Source organism: Dermacentor silvarum, chromosome 1, assembly GCF_013339745.2.
Source record: "Dermacentor silvarum isolate Dsil-2018 chromosome 1, BIME_Dsil_1.4, whole genome shotgun sequence".
Lineage (NCBI taxonomy): Eukaryota > Metazoa > Arthropoda > Arachnida > Ixodida > Ixodidae > Dermacentor > Dermacentor silvarum.
Window position 1 is genome coordinate 98,053,377 of NC_051154.1, and position 15,182 is coordinate 98,068,558.

At 42.3% G+C, this 15,182-nt stretch overlaps 2 protein-coding genes across 2 annotated transcripts in view; one reads left to right on the forward strand and one right to left on the reverse strand.

Moving 5' to 3' along the window:
• Nucleotides 1–1,129: 1,129 nt before the first annotated feature.
• LOC119433300 (NTF2-related export protein 1) lies at nucleotides 1,130–1,875 on the reverse strand. Its single transcript, XM_037700447.2, has one exon. It carries the CDS (start codon nucleotides 1,721–1,723, stop codon nucleotides 1,292–1,294), a length of 432 nt encoding a protein of 143 aa, XP_037556375.1. The 5' UTR covers nucleotides 1,724–1,875; the 3' UTR covers nucleotides 1,130–1,291.
• Nucleotides 1,876–3,363: 1,488 nt separating this feature from the next.
• LOC119433309 (E3 ubiquitin-protein ligase MARCHF6-like) overlaps nucleotides 3,364–15,182 on the forward strand; it is a 143,193-nt gene continuing 131,374 nt past the window's right edge. Inside the window, exon 1 of the mRNA XM_037700458.2 lies at nucleotides 3,364–3,516. Within this exon, the coding sequence (XP_037556386.1) occupies nucleotides 3,495–3,516 (22 nt within the window). The 5' untranslated portion in view covers nucleotides 3,364–3,494. The remainder of the gene's footprint in view (nucleotides 3,517–15,182) is intronic.

Genomic DNA, 15,182 nt, shown 5'->3' on the forward strand with positions numbered 1-15,182 from the left:
GGGGAGTGACGTCCCTAGCCTTTCATATATAAAATAACCCGTCTAGCAACTGACTTTAATGTTGTTGCAGCACCACTATGGGCAGCAGTGTGCTGTCAAAATTACCATTGCTCTAAAATAGCATTACTACCATTACTCTAAAGCCATAAAGCATTGCATAACCCCCTCAGCAGTTGTAGTGGTGGTTTTCAACAGCTTCGCTGGACATCCACTTTTGCAGGACCGGGATGGTGAGTCAATTTTTCATCCCCTGCCTACACCAAATTGTACAGTACCAACTTGTCCAGAATACATCAGTGGGCTTGCACTGATGTGTTCTGAACAAGTTTCCAAGTATTCCAAGCAATCTGGTGCATCTCCTGTATGAGGCTTGTCATACAGGAGATGCACCAGATTGCTTGGAATAAGCTTGTAGCAAAATATATAGTGCATTCGGCATGTGACAAAAATGTACATGGGGATAAAAAACAGATCATGGAAAACATAATGTAGTATGTGTGTCACATGTCCACTCAGACTGGTTATTCAAAGCTATCACAATTGAAGTAAGTAGTCATGCTTATCCTTGAGATAGAGACCAAGGCAGTCACTAAGCATGACCAAGCTTGAGAAGAGACCAAGGCAGATGACTGCTATCTGCAACTGCTGTGCAAATAGGCCTTGGCAAGTTGAAAGACAGTAGTGCTCAATTACCACCAAAACTTGCAACATGGGTATTTTCTAACTACTGGCCTTGTTTTAAGCATGCCTTGTTTTAAGCATGCCTCTTTTTGCTGACTTAACTATATGTTTGTCTCTCTGCCTTTCCTTGAATCTTAGCATAACTTATCTAGTAGACAAGTGAATAAATGTTCTAAGTGCTGACTTACCTCGCGGGCATTCGTCAGCAGCTGGCACTACAAGTTGAAAAAAATTGCATGGGCTTCTTACAAAATATTGAACTCCACAATAGCTATATAACAGTTCGGCTGACAATGAGACTGCGTGAGGACCCCTTGAAAGCTATTGCATAAGGTAGAAGCAACTTGTAAATCAATAATGCCCTAGAAATTGGTGGATGAGCCAACACTGGTTTTTCACCAAAAGTACCGGCTACTTCCATATTTCATAATGACACAAAGTCGTGATATCCAGCTTTGTGGACAGAAACTGCTTTTACTTTAAAAAAAACGTATGGTCATATGAGACATGAAAGATTGATACATCACGCAGAAGTACACACAATGTAAATGGCGATTGCAGCTACAGATTGTGCATTTTGCGCCGTGGACAACACACTCAATCCGCCCAGTCACACCGGTGCAGGTTCTTGAAAACGAAACGTGTCCACAACAATCTTCCACACAGTGCCTTGAGCCGTCAGCACAAAGGATTCCGTGTAAGGTACCCAGCGCTTGCCTGAAAACTTGATCTGGCCAGCAGCTACAACATGTATCGTTGTCTGGCCTTGGACGAATTCACCACGAAAGGATTGTGCATCAGCGCAAATGAGATCAGTCTCGCACGACGGAAGCGATTCGTAGAACTTGCTGATAGCTGCCTTGGTGCTGTGCGGGTTGCCATTCCACACCAAGTTTGCGGTGTCAAGGAAAAGGTTGCCGAGCAGGTGCCGCCGTTTCTCGAGGGTCTCGTAGAAGAGCCTAGCGAAATCTTCTCCAGCTTTAGTCGCCTGGTCGTCTTGCTGCATGTAAAAGCGTACATCTGCACTTTTCACTGCTGCCATAGCGGTAAATGAATGATGCTACGTGCGCACAACTGCCACAGCTTCAACTGTATCGACATACAACGCACACAACACCCAGAACATGGACCACCCTCACGGTCCTCGCAGTCTTATCTACATGGAGTATGCATGGAGCATGACCATGCATGCATATCCATCGGGCCCCACATCTCGAAGGCGATTCCGGTAGCGACTGCAGCGCCACCGAAGAGAGAAAAGTGAGCATAGAGAAAAAAAACGAAAGTTTAGTTTCCTTCCTCCATGTTTAATTTCTTTCTTCTTTCCAAGGATGTTAAAATTTTTTTTAACCTCCTTGCTTCTTTCCTCTACGGTCGTAAGAGAGAGAGAGAGAGAGAGAGAGTATGGTGTGCAAGGAGAGAGTAAACGTGATTGAAGGAGTGAAGAGGTTTGTTACACATAAAAAAGTTTTTATTTTTGTTTAGTTTTTTTCTTAAATTTCGCGAAGATGGCATTTTATGGTCCGGATGGTTCAATGCAACACTTTGTTGCCTTGATTGTCAAGCAAAAAAAAAAAAAAAAAAAAAAATGCAAGGTAGCTTGTCGCAACGTTGGCTCTCGTCGTTAACGTCACGACATGGCGATTATGACGGCGTTTGCAGTATGGCGAAGCATGGCCTTCGAGTTGTTGTTTATGGTGGGGAGGGAAAAAAATTGAAATACGACGCTCGCGCAGTGGAATAAAAATGGCGCCGGCGGCTAGAGAAAAATGAAATAAAAACATAGGTCTCTAGGCACGCCTAGGACCGTGGAGAAAGGACAATCGGGAAAATCTTCATGACCATATACATGCACGTGCCATGATGATTTAGAAGCAACCTGGCACTAGAACCGCAATAGAGTGGCTTAGAATCATGCTTTTACTATATATGGTACACTGTAGCCGTAACTGGAGGGGTCGACTTTGCAACGGTGATACCCAAGCTCATTCATCCTTTCCTAATTTTTTGTAAAGTGTCATCTAGAAAACAATAATAAACTAGCTTTTGTTGTGGCATAATTTCAATTCCGAAACTACTCCATCACGTTTCGTCACCAGCTTCAACCGCTTGAAATCCAAAATGTACACTTGCGACCACGTCTTTAAGCTTAGGTACCAACTAAAAAGCAATTACACTTTACGCTTCCATGAAAATACATGTAACTAAGCGTCCTGATCAGTTATTTCCTGTTCGTGTTTCTATCTATGTGCTGATATCGTACCTTGCAGGTGTATGTACATTGGCATGGTCTCTGGATGAGTGCTGGCGCGGTATTCTAGCCGGCATACGAGCAACAAATTTTGTTACTTTCATTAAGATTACTAAAAAGGTATCTTAGGGCCTAGGTTAAATTTTCTACGGAACAAGAAAGGCCAGATGGTAGCACGTGCAGCATCGACTGTTTTTTATTTTTCTTCCTCCCTTCGTACTTTTCAACTTTGTCTCACTCAACGTAAATATTACATGTATTTTTTTAAAATATATTTTTTTAAAATTCTCTGACTTGTTCGCACGTGATGTAACTGTTCTTCAAGAAGAAAAAGAACAGTAACGAACGGATCAAGAAAGACAATAACAATGAATGCGATGAATGGAGCCAGTTCACACCTGCTCATCGCAACGTTTACTGGATGAGCCAAGCCGCCAAGCATTTTATCTGCAGTATCGGTTTCACCGTGGTTTTTATCAGCGTTTTTATGGAGCCTAGCTAAGCCGGATATGGTTTTAGCGATTTTAGTTATTTATTTCCGGACCTGACGTCATACACCAACATGGACGATTCCCAGCTTCAAGGTGAGCGCTGAATAAACGTTTCGTTTTCACGCGTATTAACCGACTTGTTTTCTACCAGTGCAACTGTCAGTTCATCTGAAAGCGTGGAGAATCCTCGTCATATGAAGAAAATTGAAAAGTTATTGGTTTATGGCGTTTTGCAGCCTTTCAACAGTAGGCTTAAATCTAGCTAGTATACAGCAGTACTTAGCACAGCTTGAGAGCGGCGTCACAAATAGTATTGAATATAATTGCAATTGCCATGCTTCATCTTTGCACTCATCACTGAATGCATGCGTCAGGAACAACATATACTAATGTGGTGACTAAGATATACGATTGAGAGCTGTCAGCTGGTGGCGAACTTTCTGGGTGCAGGCCCGAAGAACCTGTGTTTATGAAGGGCTTTATAGAGTAGATTTTAATTTCACGAGTGCTTATCGTCGCAACATATAGTTTAACGATTCAAATTAGAAGAGCTTGAAAAGCACACAAAACTTGGTCATGTGACCCACGTACACTTTCCGTTCACATTCGCCGAGTTTAGTATGAACCGAAGACAGCTGCGCTTCTGTTGAAGTGCGCTGTGAACCTACTGCGGCAGGGTTTTTCCCTCTGTTGCAGTGCACAGTCAACACCGAAACCATCTCGTTAAACACAAAAATGAGATAATTTTATAGCCTTACCAACGCCGAGTAATTGCTGGTATGCGTTAGCGCGCTGTTTAGCAGTTTCAGGAGGCATTGTTTGCGTGTGTCCTGTGTAGGCCGTGTGAACTTATTTGGAATCATTGTACGTAACCATCTCGGAAAGCGCATTTCAAACGAGGCTGCTGCTTCTCCTCATCACTGTTGTAGCGAAATGATGCGTGTCGTGCCCTTTGTATTTGGTGTTTAATTCGCACAGGCGCCTTGCGGTGTTCGCACGACGGTCAGACGCTTGAATTGCTTGTCGACATGAACTGTTGCACTCCTGTCGCGCGTAGTTAACTAAGGAACGCGCACGCGATGCAACTATATAATGTTGCTGACTGGATAATTGGCCGTCAGAGCCTGGGCAGAAGAGCGTTTCGCGTTTGATAGGTGCATGAGGTCATGAGACACCTGTTGTGCACTCCGCATCAAAAGTCTGGCCCGCTTTGCATTGTTGTCGCGTTGATTGAACATGCAAGGTAATCGTTAATATCGTTTTACTGGACACTGCGCAAGTGATTGAGTGTTCATAGATCACTAACAAACCGTGTTTGTGCACTTATAGTGGATAGTTGCTTTCAAAATTTTTCACTAAATCAAACCCATGACTTTTCATTTTATTGATATTGTTGGCTGCATTTGATAGCAGTCTTTCCCTTTGCTGCTATTTTGTACTTTTTATAGACTGCCAAGTAAGAGTGTATCATATTCAGATTTTGTTCATTAAGTATGTACTATATGCTAAATGGCATATTTCCAAGCTTGTTGTCTCAAGTGTGCTCACACAGAATGATGGGCATGTACCAAATTTGTGTGATGCATATTTGGTGCAGTGATTATACAATGCATTACATTTGAAAGTGCATTGCATTATCACTTTTACCTTAAAGAGGAAATAATATGATAAATGGAGGGAGTCTGTGCAGAGCAGTGTTAAAGTAAGCAGTGAAAACAGCAATTAACAAAGCATGCAAGACAAATTAGTGTTATTTGTCTTTCATGGTTTGGTTCTAAAGACATCTTGGTTATTTATTGGCTTGGTTGATGTATTTCATATTGTGTTAGATCTAGCGTCAAGAAATTCGATTCATTTGATCTCATGAGTCAGGTGGAAATTTCACCAATTGACCTGTGAAATAAAAATAATGCTTGAGTTTGGTGCACTCGCCGCTATTTTTTACTAGACTTGCATTTTAAAGTATAAATTTTTGGCCACAAGATTTGTACCAAGGTGACCCGATCCTCTTGTATAATAAGCATATTTGGGCTTGTCATTACCTCGTTTCAGTTCTAGAAAATAATTTGGCATATATTACCACCGAATTTTGTACTTTTGCATGGTAAAACTTCCAGTGTGGCTTCAACTAGTGTGTACATCAAGATGCATCACTTGTAGGAAACGAGAAGAGTAACCGATAAGCTATCGCCAGGATATTTCAGTGGCTATGAAGCCATTTTTGGGGTTGAGGGCAGATGGGTGATAGTACCGAGCACACTGGCACAGTAGTTTACATTGCAAAAAGTGGATAGTGCTGGAGTCCATTGAGACTTTCAGTAAAACACCTATCTATCCATAAATTTTTTTTTAGTTTCTGGTTTTGATCCTGTCACTCATACAGAGTAGGAGGAGGGAGACTGATCTCAGTTCTTGATGTTAAGGCGCTTCAACATATGTAAATTTCTCATGTATTTTCATATTTTAGTGATGTTACTGAAACCACAGTTACTGGTTAATTCTGCTACTCGAGCAAGTCAGGACTTGTTTATTTCCATGCTCTATTTTTTCTCGCAGTATGCTTGAGTCAGAAACATGCTCTTGTTGTCTTGGCACTAGCTGGCTTGTTCAGGATTACTCTGCTTGAGTACCATTTGCACATAACAAGATTTGTTTCTTCTGATAGTGACTGCATTTATACTTCTTTAAAGCAATTGTGATTCTTTAAGAAATTGTAGTAAGCAACAAGCTTATACAATACTTCTTTAAACCTGGGGGGTTAAACACTCATGTGGTTATCAAACTCGGGCATTGCTAATTGCTGACCCCCAACTTGTGGTGGCATGTATGCATGTGGTGCAAGGTGACCATGGTGGCCCATGCTTTTGGCAATAAAGGAGATGTCAACACAAGCGTGCAAGTACATTAATGGGGAATTTATTGTCACATAGCAGATTTCTTCAACAGCAACACAGGATGAATGAAAGAGGCTCAGGGCATAATGCTGTACACATTGCTACATTGTGTACATTGTGTACCATGCTCATTTTACACAATAATGCTGGCTAGCCAATATACAAGAATTACTTCCTCAATGAGACTATGCTAAAAAATTCAGGACATTTCATTCCCATTGTTACTGAAAGAATGTTTGCCCATGCCTGACTCTGAAGTTATGTGGTTCATTCAACAGGAATTGTTAATAGATGAATATTAAGATGCTTTGTACATGATAAAGCATTTTTTTAACGCATGTATAGGGAGTATTGCAAGTAAATGCACCATGAAGTGTTCAGTGAATGTAAATTGCTAAATGGGAGTCTTGGGAGAATGTGGAACAAAGTTTTCTTGTGTGCTTAAAAACCTTATATGGCCTTTGTTTGCTAATTGCCTGTTGTGCTTAGTATCTTTTGCTGAGGTTCCTTTTGCAGATGATGTTAGGGAGAAAGTTTGAGCAGTACAATATGGTATGAGAAAAATATACTGAATGTTTGTTTTTTTGGTTTTTGTGTGTGTGACTTGTGCTTTTGCAGCTTCTGCTAACTTCCTAACCCCTTACTGCATGGTGTATCATACATTATACACATAGAACAACTTCTAACTTGATAGAATCAGCATAAAGGGAATCGAAGACATTTTTGCCCTGAATCTGTATTATCTCTAGCGATCCATTTCATAGTGTCTGTAACTTGGGAAATGATTTAGTTATTTTTCTGTTGCAATAGGTATGCTGGCAGCTTGCCACACAATACATTCGAGCAGCTTTACAACAAACGCCTTTACAACATAATGATCTGTATAACGAAGGAATAATTCTGTCACCCCCGCAGGGGCGTCTGCGTCAGCAGGCGTTTGGTGTGTTGCGACACTATGAACCCGAGCACATGAGGGTTGGCCCCTCCTGCGTTTAACCGTACGTGGCTTAGCCGTGTCCGGGGAAAAGGGGATCCTGGAGGTTGAGCCGAAGCCGGGTGTTTGGACCTTTATGGCCCCCAGGCGGAGGCAACACACCTTTAGCCTTCGCTTCTCGTAGACGGCACCCCCGGACTGACCCACCCGGGGGAAATCGGTGGTCGCCTTTTCCTGTCCCTCTCCTAAATCTTTTGCTTTCCTATCAACTTGCCTTTCTGTCCTGTCATCTCCTTTCTTCCCAACTTTTCTGTTTCTCCCAGGTGGCTTGGGTTAACCTGGTGCGGTATATCCAACCTTGAGTATGGCGCATTGGGTTATAGCAGCGATGCACAGCTGGCGTGTGCAAGTCATTACTATGTCAAACTTGTAGCGTCCCCTTGTTAGGCTCCGTGGTGGGTGGCTGCAATTGCTGCCGAAGTAACTACATCCAGCATGCGTAGAGCATCATTTCCTCTGCTACACGATTGTACCGCTACAAAGCGCGTACACACCGAAGTCTCCTTGAACTTTTTCACTCCACGCAAAGAATCTTTTCCACGATACCATGTTATCCACAGTGATAAACCTGAAAAGCTCGTAAGAGTAATATCACCTTTCCTCGTATCTAAATCCCTGACGGTGATGGACACCATTGCACCAGGCTATAAAGCTAGCAAGATGGCAAGCGGCGACCTCCTCCTTGAGGTTTGTGACAAGTTGCAGCATGAAAAACTCGCAAATCTCACAACCTTTGCAGACATCCCTATAACAGTGACCCCACATTGTTCCCTCAACACAGTCCGAGGCGTGATTTCAGACTCCGACCTCTTAGAACTAACTGAAGCAGAACTGTTGGAAGGCTGGCAAGACCAAAATGTAATTGAAGTAAAAAGAATAAAAATCGGGCGAGACAACAAAGAAATTCCCACAAAACATCTGATCATTACATTTGCCTCTAGTGTGCTACCTGAAACCCTTGAGACAGGCTATACCAAAATCCGTGTAAGACCTTACATTCCCAACCCTCGTCGATGCTTTAAGTGTCAGAAGTACGGCCACAGCTCGCAAAGCTGCCGAGGTCAACTCACCTGTGCAAAATGTGGTGACAAAGACCACACTTCCGAAAACTGCTCTGGAACACCCCACTGTGTAAACTGCGAAGGTGACCACTGTGCATATTCCCGATCCTGTGAAACTTGGAAAAAAGAAAAGGATATAATTACATTGAAAATCAAAGAAAACATATTGTTCCAAGAAGCACGAAAACGTGCTTCTGTTTTTCATACCGCAAGGTATGCTGATGCGGTGCGCAAGGGGGCAGCGTCGCAGCAGACTCCGGCATCGGCCTGGTCCACAAACAGTGTGGCTGCGGCTGTGCCACCAGCCCCCGTGGTGAAAGCAGCTGACGCTGCTTCGCCATCTGCGAAGGGGGGCCCGTCAACCACCGGGTTGGTGGCCCCAAAGGTCTCGTCCGACGTGTCGAGGCCTTCATGTCCAACACAGCGCTCTCAAGGGCGCGTGTCCAGCGCCTCACAAGAAGCGATGGACATAACACCTATTCAGACGGCGCAGCCAGTGCCTAAGAAACGGCGAGATTCTCTCGACCGCTCCAAAAAAGACAAAACTCGCGTCACGGCACCTGGAAAGGGCCCCGTGAGCTAATATTAGTCTCCTAAACACACAGCACAAACACTTTCTTCATTATGGAGACACAAACACTACAATGGAATGTTAGAGGACTTATTCACAATCTCGACGATATAAGAGAACTCCTACACAAACATAATCCAAAGTTGCTGTGTGTTCAAGAGAGCCATCTGAAACCTACAAACACAAACTTCCTTAGTCAATACAACATTTTTCGAAAAGACCGCGATGAGGCTAACGTCTCGTCCGGCAGTGTAGCAATAGTAGCAGATAAGTCTGTAGCTTGCCAACATGTTGCCCTCCACACGCCCCTTGAGGCAGTGTCAGTTCGGGCAATTCTTTTCTTCAAGTTGATAGCTGTATGTTCCATTTACATACCCCCAAATCATCACCTCGAGAAAACGGACTTCTATAATCTTATTGATCAGCTTCCCGAGCCCTACATACTCGTGGGAGATTTTAACACCCACAATACGATGTGGGGAGACTCACGATGCGACGCGAGAGGCCGTTTCGTAGAAAACTTTTTAGTAAACTCCGGTGCATGCCTCTTCAATAAGAAGGAGCCGACTTATTATAAGCTTCACCACAATTGCTATTCATCGATAGACTTGGCAATTGGATCTGCTTCCGTATTTCCTGACTTAGAATGGAATGTGATCAAAAACCCATTCGGAAGTGACCACTTTCCATTAACTCTAAGCTTAGTAACGCAAGGTGACTCCCCTCCTCATGTCCCTAGATGGAAACTAGACTCTGCTGATTGGAAACTTTTTAAGGAATCGACTTTTATATCCCGAGATTTTATCAGAGAATTTAGTATAGATGACGCGGTAGCGTATTTTACCGATTTTATCATCGAGGCAGCCAAGAAGTTCATTCCAGAATCAAGTGGTAGCTCATCCAGAAGACAAGTTCCATGGTTGAATGATGAGTGCAAGGAGGCGCGTAAAAAAACAAAATAAAGCGTGGGGCATACTTTGCCAGTTCCCAACTGCAGAAAATTTGTTAGAATTTAAAAACATAAAAACACAGGGAAGGCGAATGCGACGGCAAGCTAAAAGGGCAAGCTGGGAGAAGTTCCTGTCCGGCATCAATTCATACACACAGGAGGCAAAAGTATGGAACGGACTAAGAAGGCTTAAGGGACAACAAGTTCATCCGTTGCCCATGGTGGATAAAGAAGGAAACACGCTGGAAGACCAGGCCAATGCTCTTGGTCAACACTTCGAGCATGTGTCTAGCTCCACCCACTACTCGGAGAACTTCCTGAAGTACAAAGCAATAGAAGAATGTAAGCCACTGAACTGAAAATGTAGCCCAAATAACCCTTATAACTGCCCAAATAACCCTTATAACTCAAAGCTGCCTTGTCAGCATGTCAGAGCTCTGCGCTGGGTCTGGATAGAATCGTGTACAATATGATTAAGCACTTGCACTCTGACACACAAATCACACTACTCACACTTTTTAATACTATCTGGGCTGCTTGGTATCTGCCATCTAAATGGAAAGAAGCTATTGTCATCCCAGTTTTAAAGCACGGCAATGATACATTATTGCTGACCAGCTACCGGCCTATAGCGCTTACGAGCTGCCTTTGCAAACTTTTTGAGAAAATGATCGATCGCCGTCTTGTACATTTCTTAGAGTCGAACAAAATGCTTGACCCATTTCAATGTGGCTTTAGGGAAGGCTGATCTACAACCGATCACCTCGTGCGCATCGAAGCAAACATCCGTGATGCTTTTGTACACAATCAGTATTTCTTGTCTATATTTCTTGATATGGCAAAGGCGTACGATACGACATGGCGGTATGGTATCTTACGAGACCTGTTGCACAGGGGCATTCGAGGTAGCACTATAGAAAGCTACCTGTCTAACCGTACTTTTCGAGTCAGAATTGGCAACGTATTGTCCCGCCCATTTACACAAGAAACTGGTGTACCTCAAGGAGGGGTGCTCAGTTGCACGCTGTTCATTGTTAAGATGACCTCGCTCCGTGCATCACTACCTCCAGCAATTATCTATTCTGTCTATGTAGACGATGGGCAATTAGGCTTTAAATCTTGTAACCTCGCAGTTTGTGAACGACAGATACAGCAAGGCCTAAACAAAGTGTCTAAATGGGCAGACGAAAACGGATTTAACCTTAACCCCCAGAAAAGTTCCTGTTTCCTTTTCACAAGAAAGCAAGGACTAGTGCCAGATCCCAGTATCGAAGTGTCTGGGCAACGAATACCTGTGAACAAGGAGCACAAGTTTTTAGGTATTGTATTTGATGCAAAATTGACCTTCATTCCACACATCAAATATGTGAAGGCAAAATGCCTTAAAACAATGAACTTAATGAAAATTCTCTCTCATACAATATGGGGAAGTGATAGGCAGTGCCTGTTGAACCTCTCTAAGAGCCTTGTTCGATCACGTTTGGATTATGGTGCCATGGTATACCACTCAGCCGTGCCAAGCGCACTGAAAATACTGGATCCCGTCCACCATCTGGGTATCCGATTAGCCACAGGCGCCTTCAGAACAAGCCCTATCGAGAGTCTATACGTAGAATGAAATGAGTGGTCCCTTCACCTACAAAGAACATACAGCAGTTTCACATATTTCCTCAAAGTACAGTCTAACCCTCGACATCCTTGCTACAAACAACTTAACGATGTGGCGTGTGCTCCACTATTCCATAATCGACTCTCAGTGAGAGAGCCTTTCTCAATGCGGGTCAGAAAAATTTCTGATGAATGTCCCAATCCTCGAACATTGCCTAATGGCTCCAGTAGAGCTGTTGCCGCCGTGGCAATGGCAAATCGTTGAATGCGACACATCACTTGTAGATGTAACAAAACACGCCCCAGAGGTGCACATACATTTGCACTTTCGAGAGCTTCAATCGAAGTACACCTGTCCAGAGTTTTGCACAGATGCGTCGAAATCACAAGCCGGCATCTCTTACGCGGCTGTTGGCCCATCGTTTTCTGAATCTGACGTTTTACATCCTGAAACCAGTATCTTCACGGCAGAGGCCTATGCGTTACTGTCAGCTACTAAGCACATCAAGAAAGCAAAGATCCCAAAGGTCATTATATTCACAGATTCCTTAAGTGTTGCGAAATCTTTGAAATCGCTACGAAAACAGAAAAATCCTGTTATAAATGACCTCTATTCACTGCTCTGCAATTTGTATGCTTCTAATCAACAGGTTGTAATATGTTGGGTGCCTGGGCACAGGTGTATAGAGGGTAATGAGCTTGCCGACAAAATGGCAACCTCCATAGCAACAAAACCTAGCAATTTGTACATACCCGTTCTTGCCACAGACTTAAAGCCATTTCTACGCAAAAAACTCAGAAACTATTGGCAACACTTATGGAATGAACAAACACTGAATAAACTCCATCTAATTAAGCCACATTTAGGCAATTGGCCATCATTAACTAAGTCACGACATACTGAAGTTCTCTTTTGCCGCTGACATACATATGGTACACACTCATACCTTTTAACTGGCGCTGAACCTCCCCTCTGTGGCAGATGTGGGGAAAGGCTGACCGTTCTCCACGTCTACTGGAGTGTCGGGAAGCCGAAACAGAGAGAAGGAAACATTTCCCTGTAGCATACCACTATCATATCCCTCTTCATCCTATGATGTTTATTGGTGAAGAACCTCTTTAACGCCAAGGCAGTCCTCGGTTTCTTGAACGATGTTGTACTACACGTTATTAGTCCAATAAGTTCGTAGTGCATCCTCTTTCCAGAGGATGCTGCTGTGATAGGTTATTTTTATAGCACATGCCTTCAGGCCCTTGTGTTTTAAGGGCTTTGTTTAGGCTCTTGTGCTTCTGGCAAATTCTTGCATCTGTTATATTTTGTAAATCGTATCATTCTTCCTCAATGCATTCTCATTTCATAGCACACCTCATTAGCCATTGCCATGATCTTAATACATGTATACTTTACGCACTTTACAGCGACTATTTTAGGCCCCTTTACAGCCACCCCTCATGTACTTCTCAGAATTCATCGCCCCACTGCAAATTCACAAACACTGGCATGGCGCTCTTTGGCCTGGCCCTTGTGCCATTAAACACCATACATCATCATCGAATAATTCTGTCGTGGTTATATTGTGAGCAGTGTGATGCGCGCGACCTTTACAACGAAGTGACGTGTATAATGAATGATTTTGGAGGCCCGAAGCACTTAATGATAAAGCATTCGACTGTGTAGTTGCTAAACAGACATGTTATTTTCGTAAATCTTGATATGAAAGCAGTGCAGAAGAAATAGCAGGGGGTTTATTCGCTCTTTATCAACCTACTGTGATGTTTTGAATTAGAAAGGTGGTGGTTTTGTGAGGAAAGCATTAATTGCTGTGTCATATGATACAGTATGCGGTTATGGGTCTTTTTGTGGACAACAGCAGATATATGTTTAGTTCCAAGAAAACAAGTTTGGTGGCAAAAAATAATGTTTTTGCAGGCTATACTGTTAGCAATTAGCATCATTATTGCCATGAATATGTCAAAATTAAAATTCCAGTAGTGTTTACTATAGACATAGTGTCGAGCCAGCTGTGTTGCAAGAGCTAAAGAGCAGCAACAAAGAACTCTTACCATTAAAAAGTTTCCAGCGCTTAGTGGAAAAGAGGAAGGAAGGTAAAAGGGATAGATAGTAACAGGTCATTAAGGGAGGGTGAGGAAGAAGGCATTCTGATTGTGTCAAGCTCCTAAAGCCTATGTAAAGCAAAAATCCACATAAAGAAGTGCACTAAAAGAACTGGTTTAGATATTCAAGCTGTAATAATGATAACGTCATCACATTTTAAGTAAACTTGTGCTAATTCGAGCTGTCAGAAGTACACTTTATTTATTACAGCAAGTTTGAAGTTCTCTCAGTGGTTGCGATATATATTTTGCTGGTTTTCTCCAATTCAAATTTTTTTTTGTTTGGGTATAAAATATACTTTTAACTACATGGTACATCATGTATGTAAGGCCTTCATTTCCAGGCTTTATATTTTTTTTAATTCGGGGGTTAAAGAAAAAAAAAAACTGGGGTGAAATAGAAGTTTTTGCTGTCCTGCAGCCCAATATTCAGGATTTTCCTGCTTACCTTCACAAACAGTTAACACATACAATGGCTTCTTCTTGGACGCAAACATATTTTTAAATTAGCAATATCACTCGCAGGTACATGTAATGGCAAAGAGCTGTTCACAAGTCCTGTGACAAATTCATTTATGCAAATCCTCGTTGGCAGGCATTATTTATGCTTAAAAAATCCACATAAGCAAAAACAACAAATATTTAGACATATTTGGCAGTCAACTTTTTGCTTTGTTCTCTGCACTTTATTAACAAAGGAAAACAAGTGTAGTAGCGCACACAGGCATGCTTCGTGAAGGGTGGGATGCTTTTCCTTCTCCTACAAGCCATTGTTGACGTATATTATAATATGCATTGTGAGTATTTCAGTTTCCATCCTAGACCTGTCGTTTCTTTCATCCTTGTCTTTGTTCTGTTTTACTGCTTTGATTCATATGCTCTTGCAGCAAAATTAATTCAAATTAATTTAATGGAACAACTAGCCCAACCTACCACCCTTCTTTGAACATAATGTTGTTGAGTAAACATCCTCTCAACGTCACTGCTACCGTTTGCTATGCCGCACAACGCCAGTACTGCATTCACTTCCTAGTGTATTACCCCCGTTTACATGTGTGCGATGTGTGGAAAATGCGATATCAAGGGCCATTATCTTATTCATGTAAACGCGGCGACTAAAAAAAGCAACAAGCTTTTATTCACTCGAGGCCGGTAGGTGCTAAATATATTATATATGCCAGTTTTTGCTTGAATGTTTAGCAAAATGAAAGCATATATCATATTCATATGCATATCATACTGTATACAATAATATTACTTTCACACAAAGCGGATAGTGATCATTAGTTTTGCAACAGCTGGATTTATTGTTATCCTTTACGAAAGGACAAACTTCAGGGAGAAATTCGGTTTAACCTGAATTTGATAAAACTTTTTTCGGGACGCAAAAACCGGGAATTATTGGATTTTACCTGAAAACGAAGGACCCTAATTATATGATACTGAACCATTTCAGCTAATAAAATTGCAACCATGCCCTTCTTTAGAAAATTGAGGTTTGTTGGAGCATTTCTTGCGTAAACAAAGATTTGTAGAAATTTTTCACTCGAAAGTAAAAATTCATTCA

Bases quoted from the DNA above. Each gene is read 5' to 3' on its own strand.
- LOC119433300 (XM_037700447.2), bottom strand. From the start codon at position 1,723: ATGGCAGCAGTGAAAAGTGCAGATGTACGCTTTTACATGCAGCAAGAC.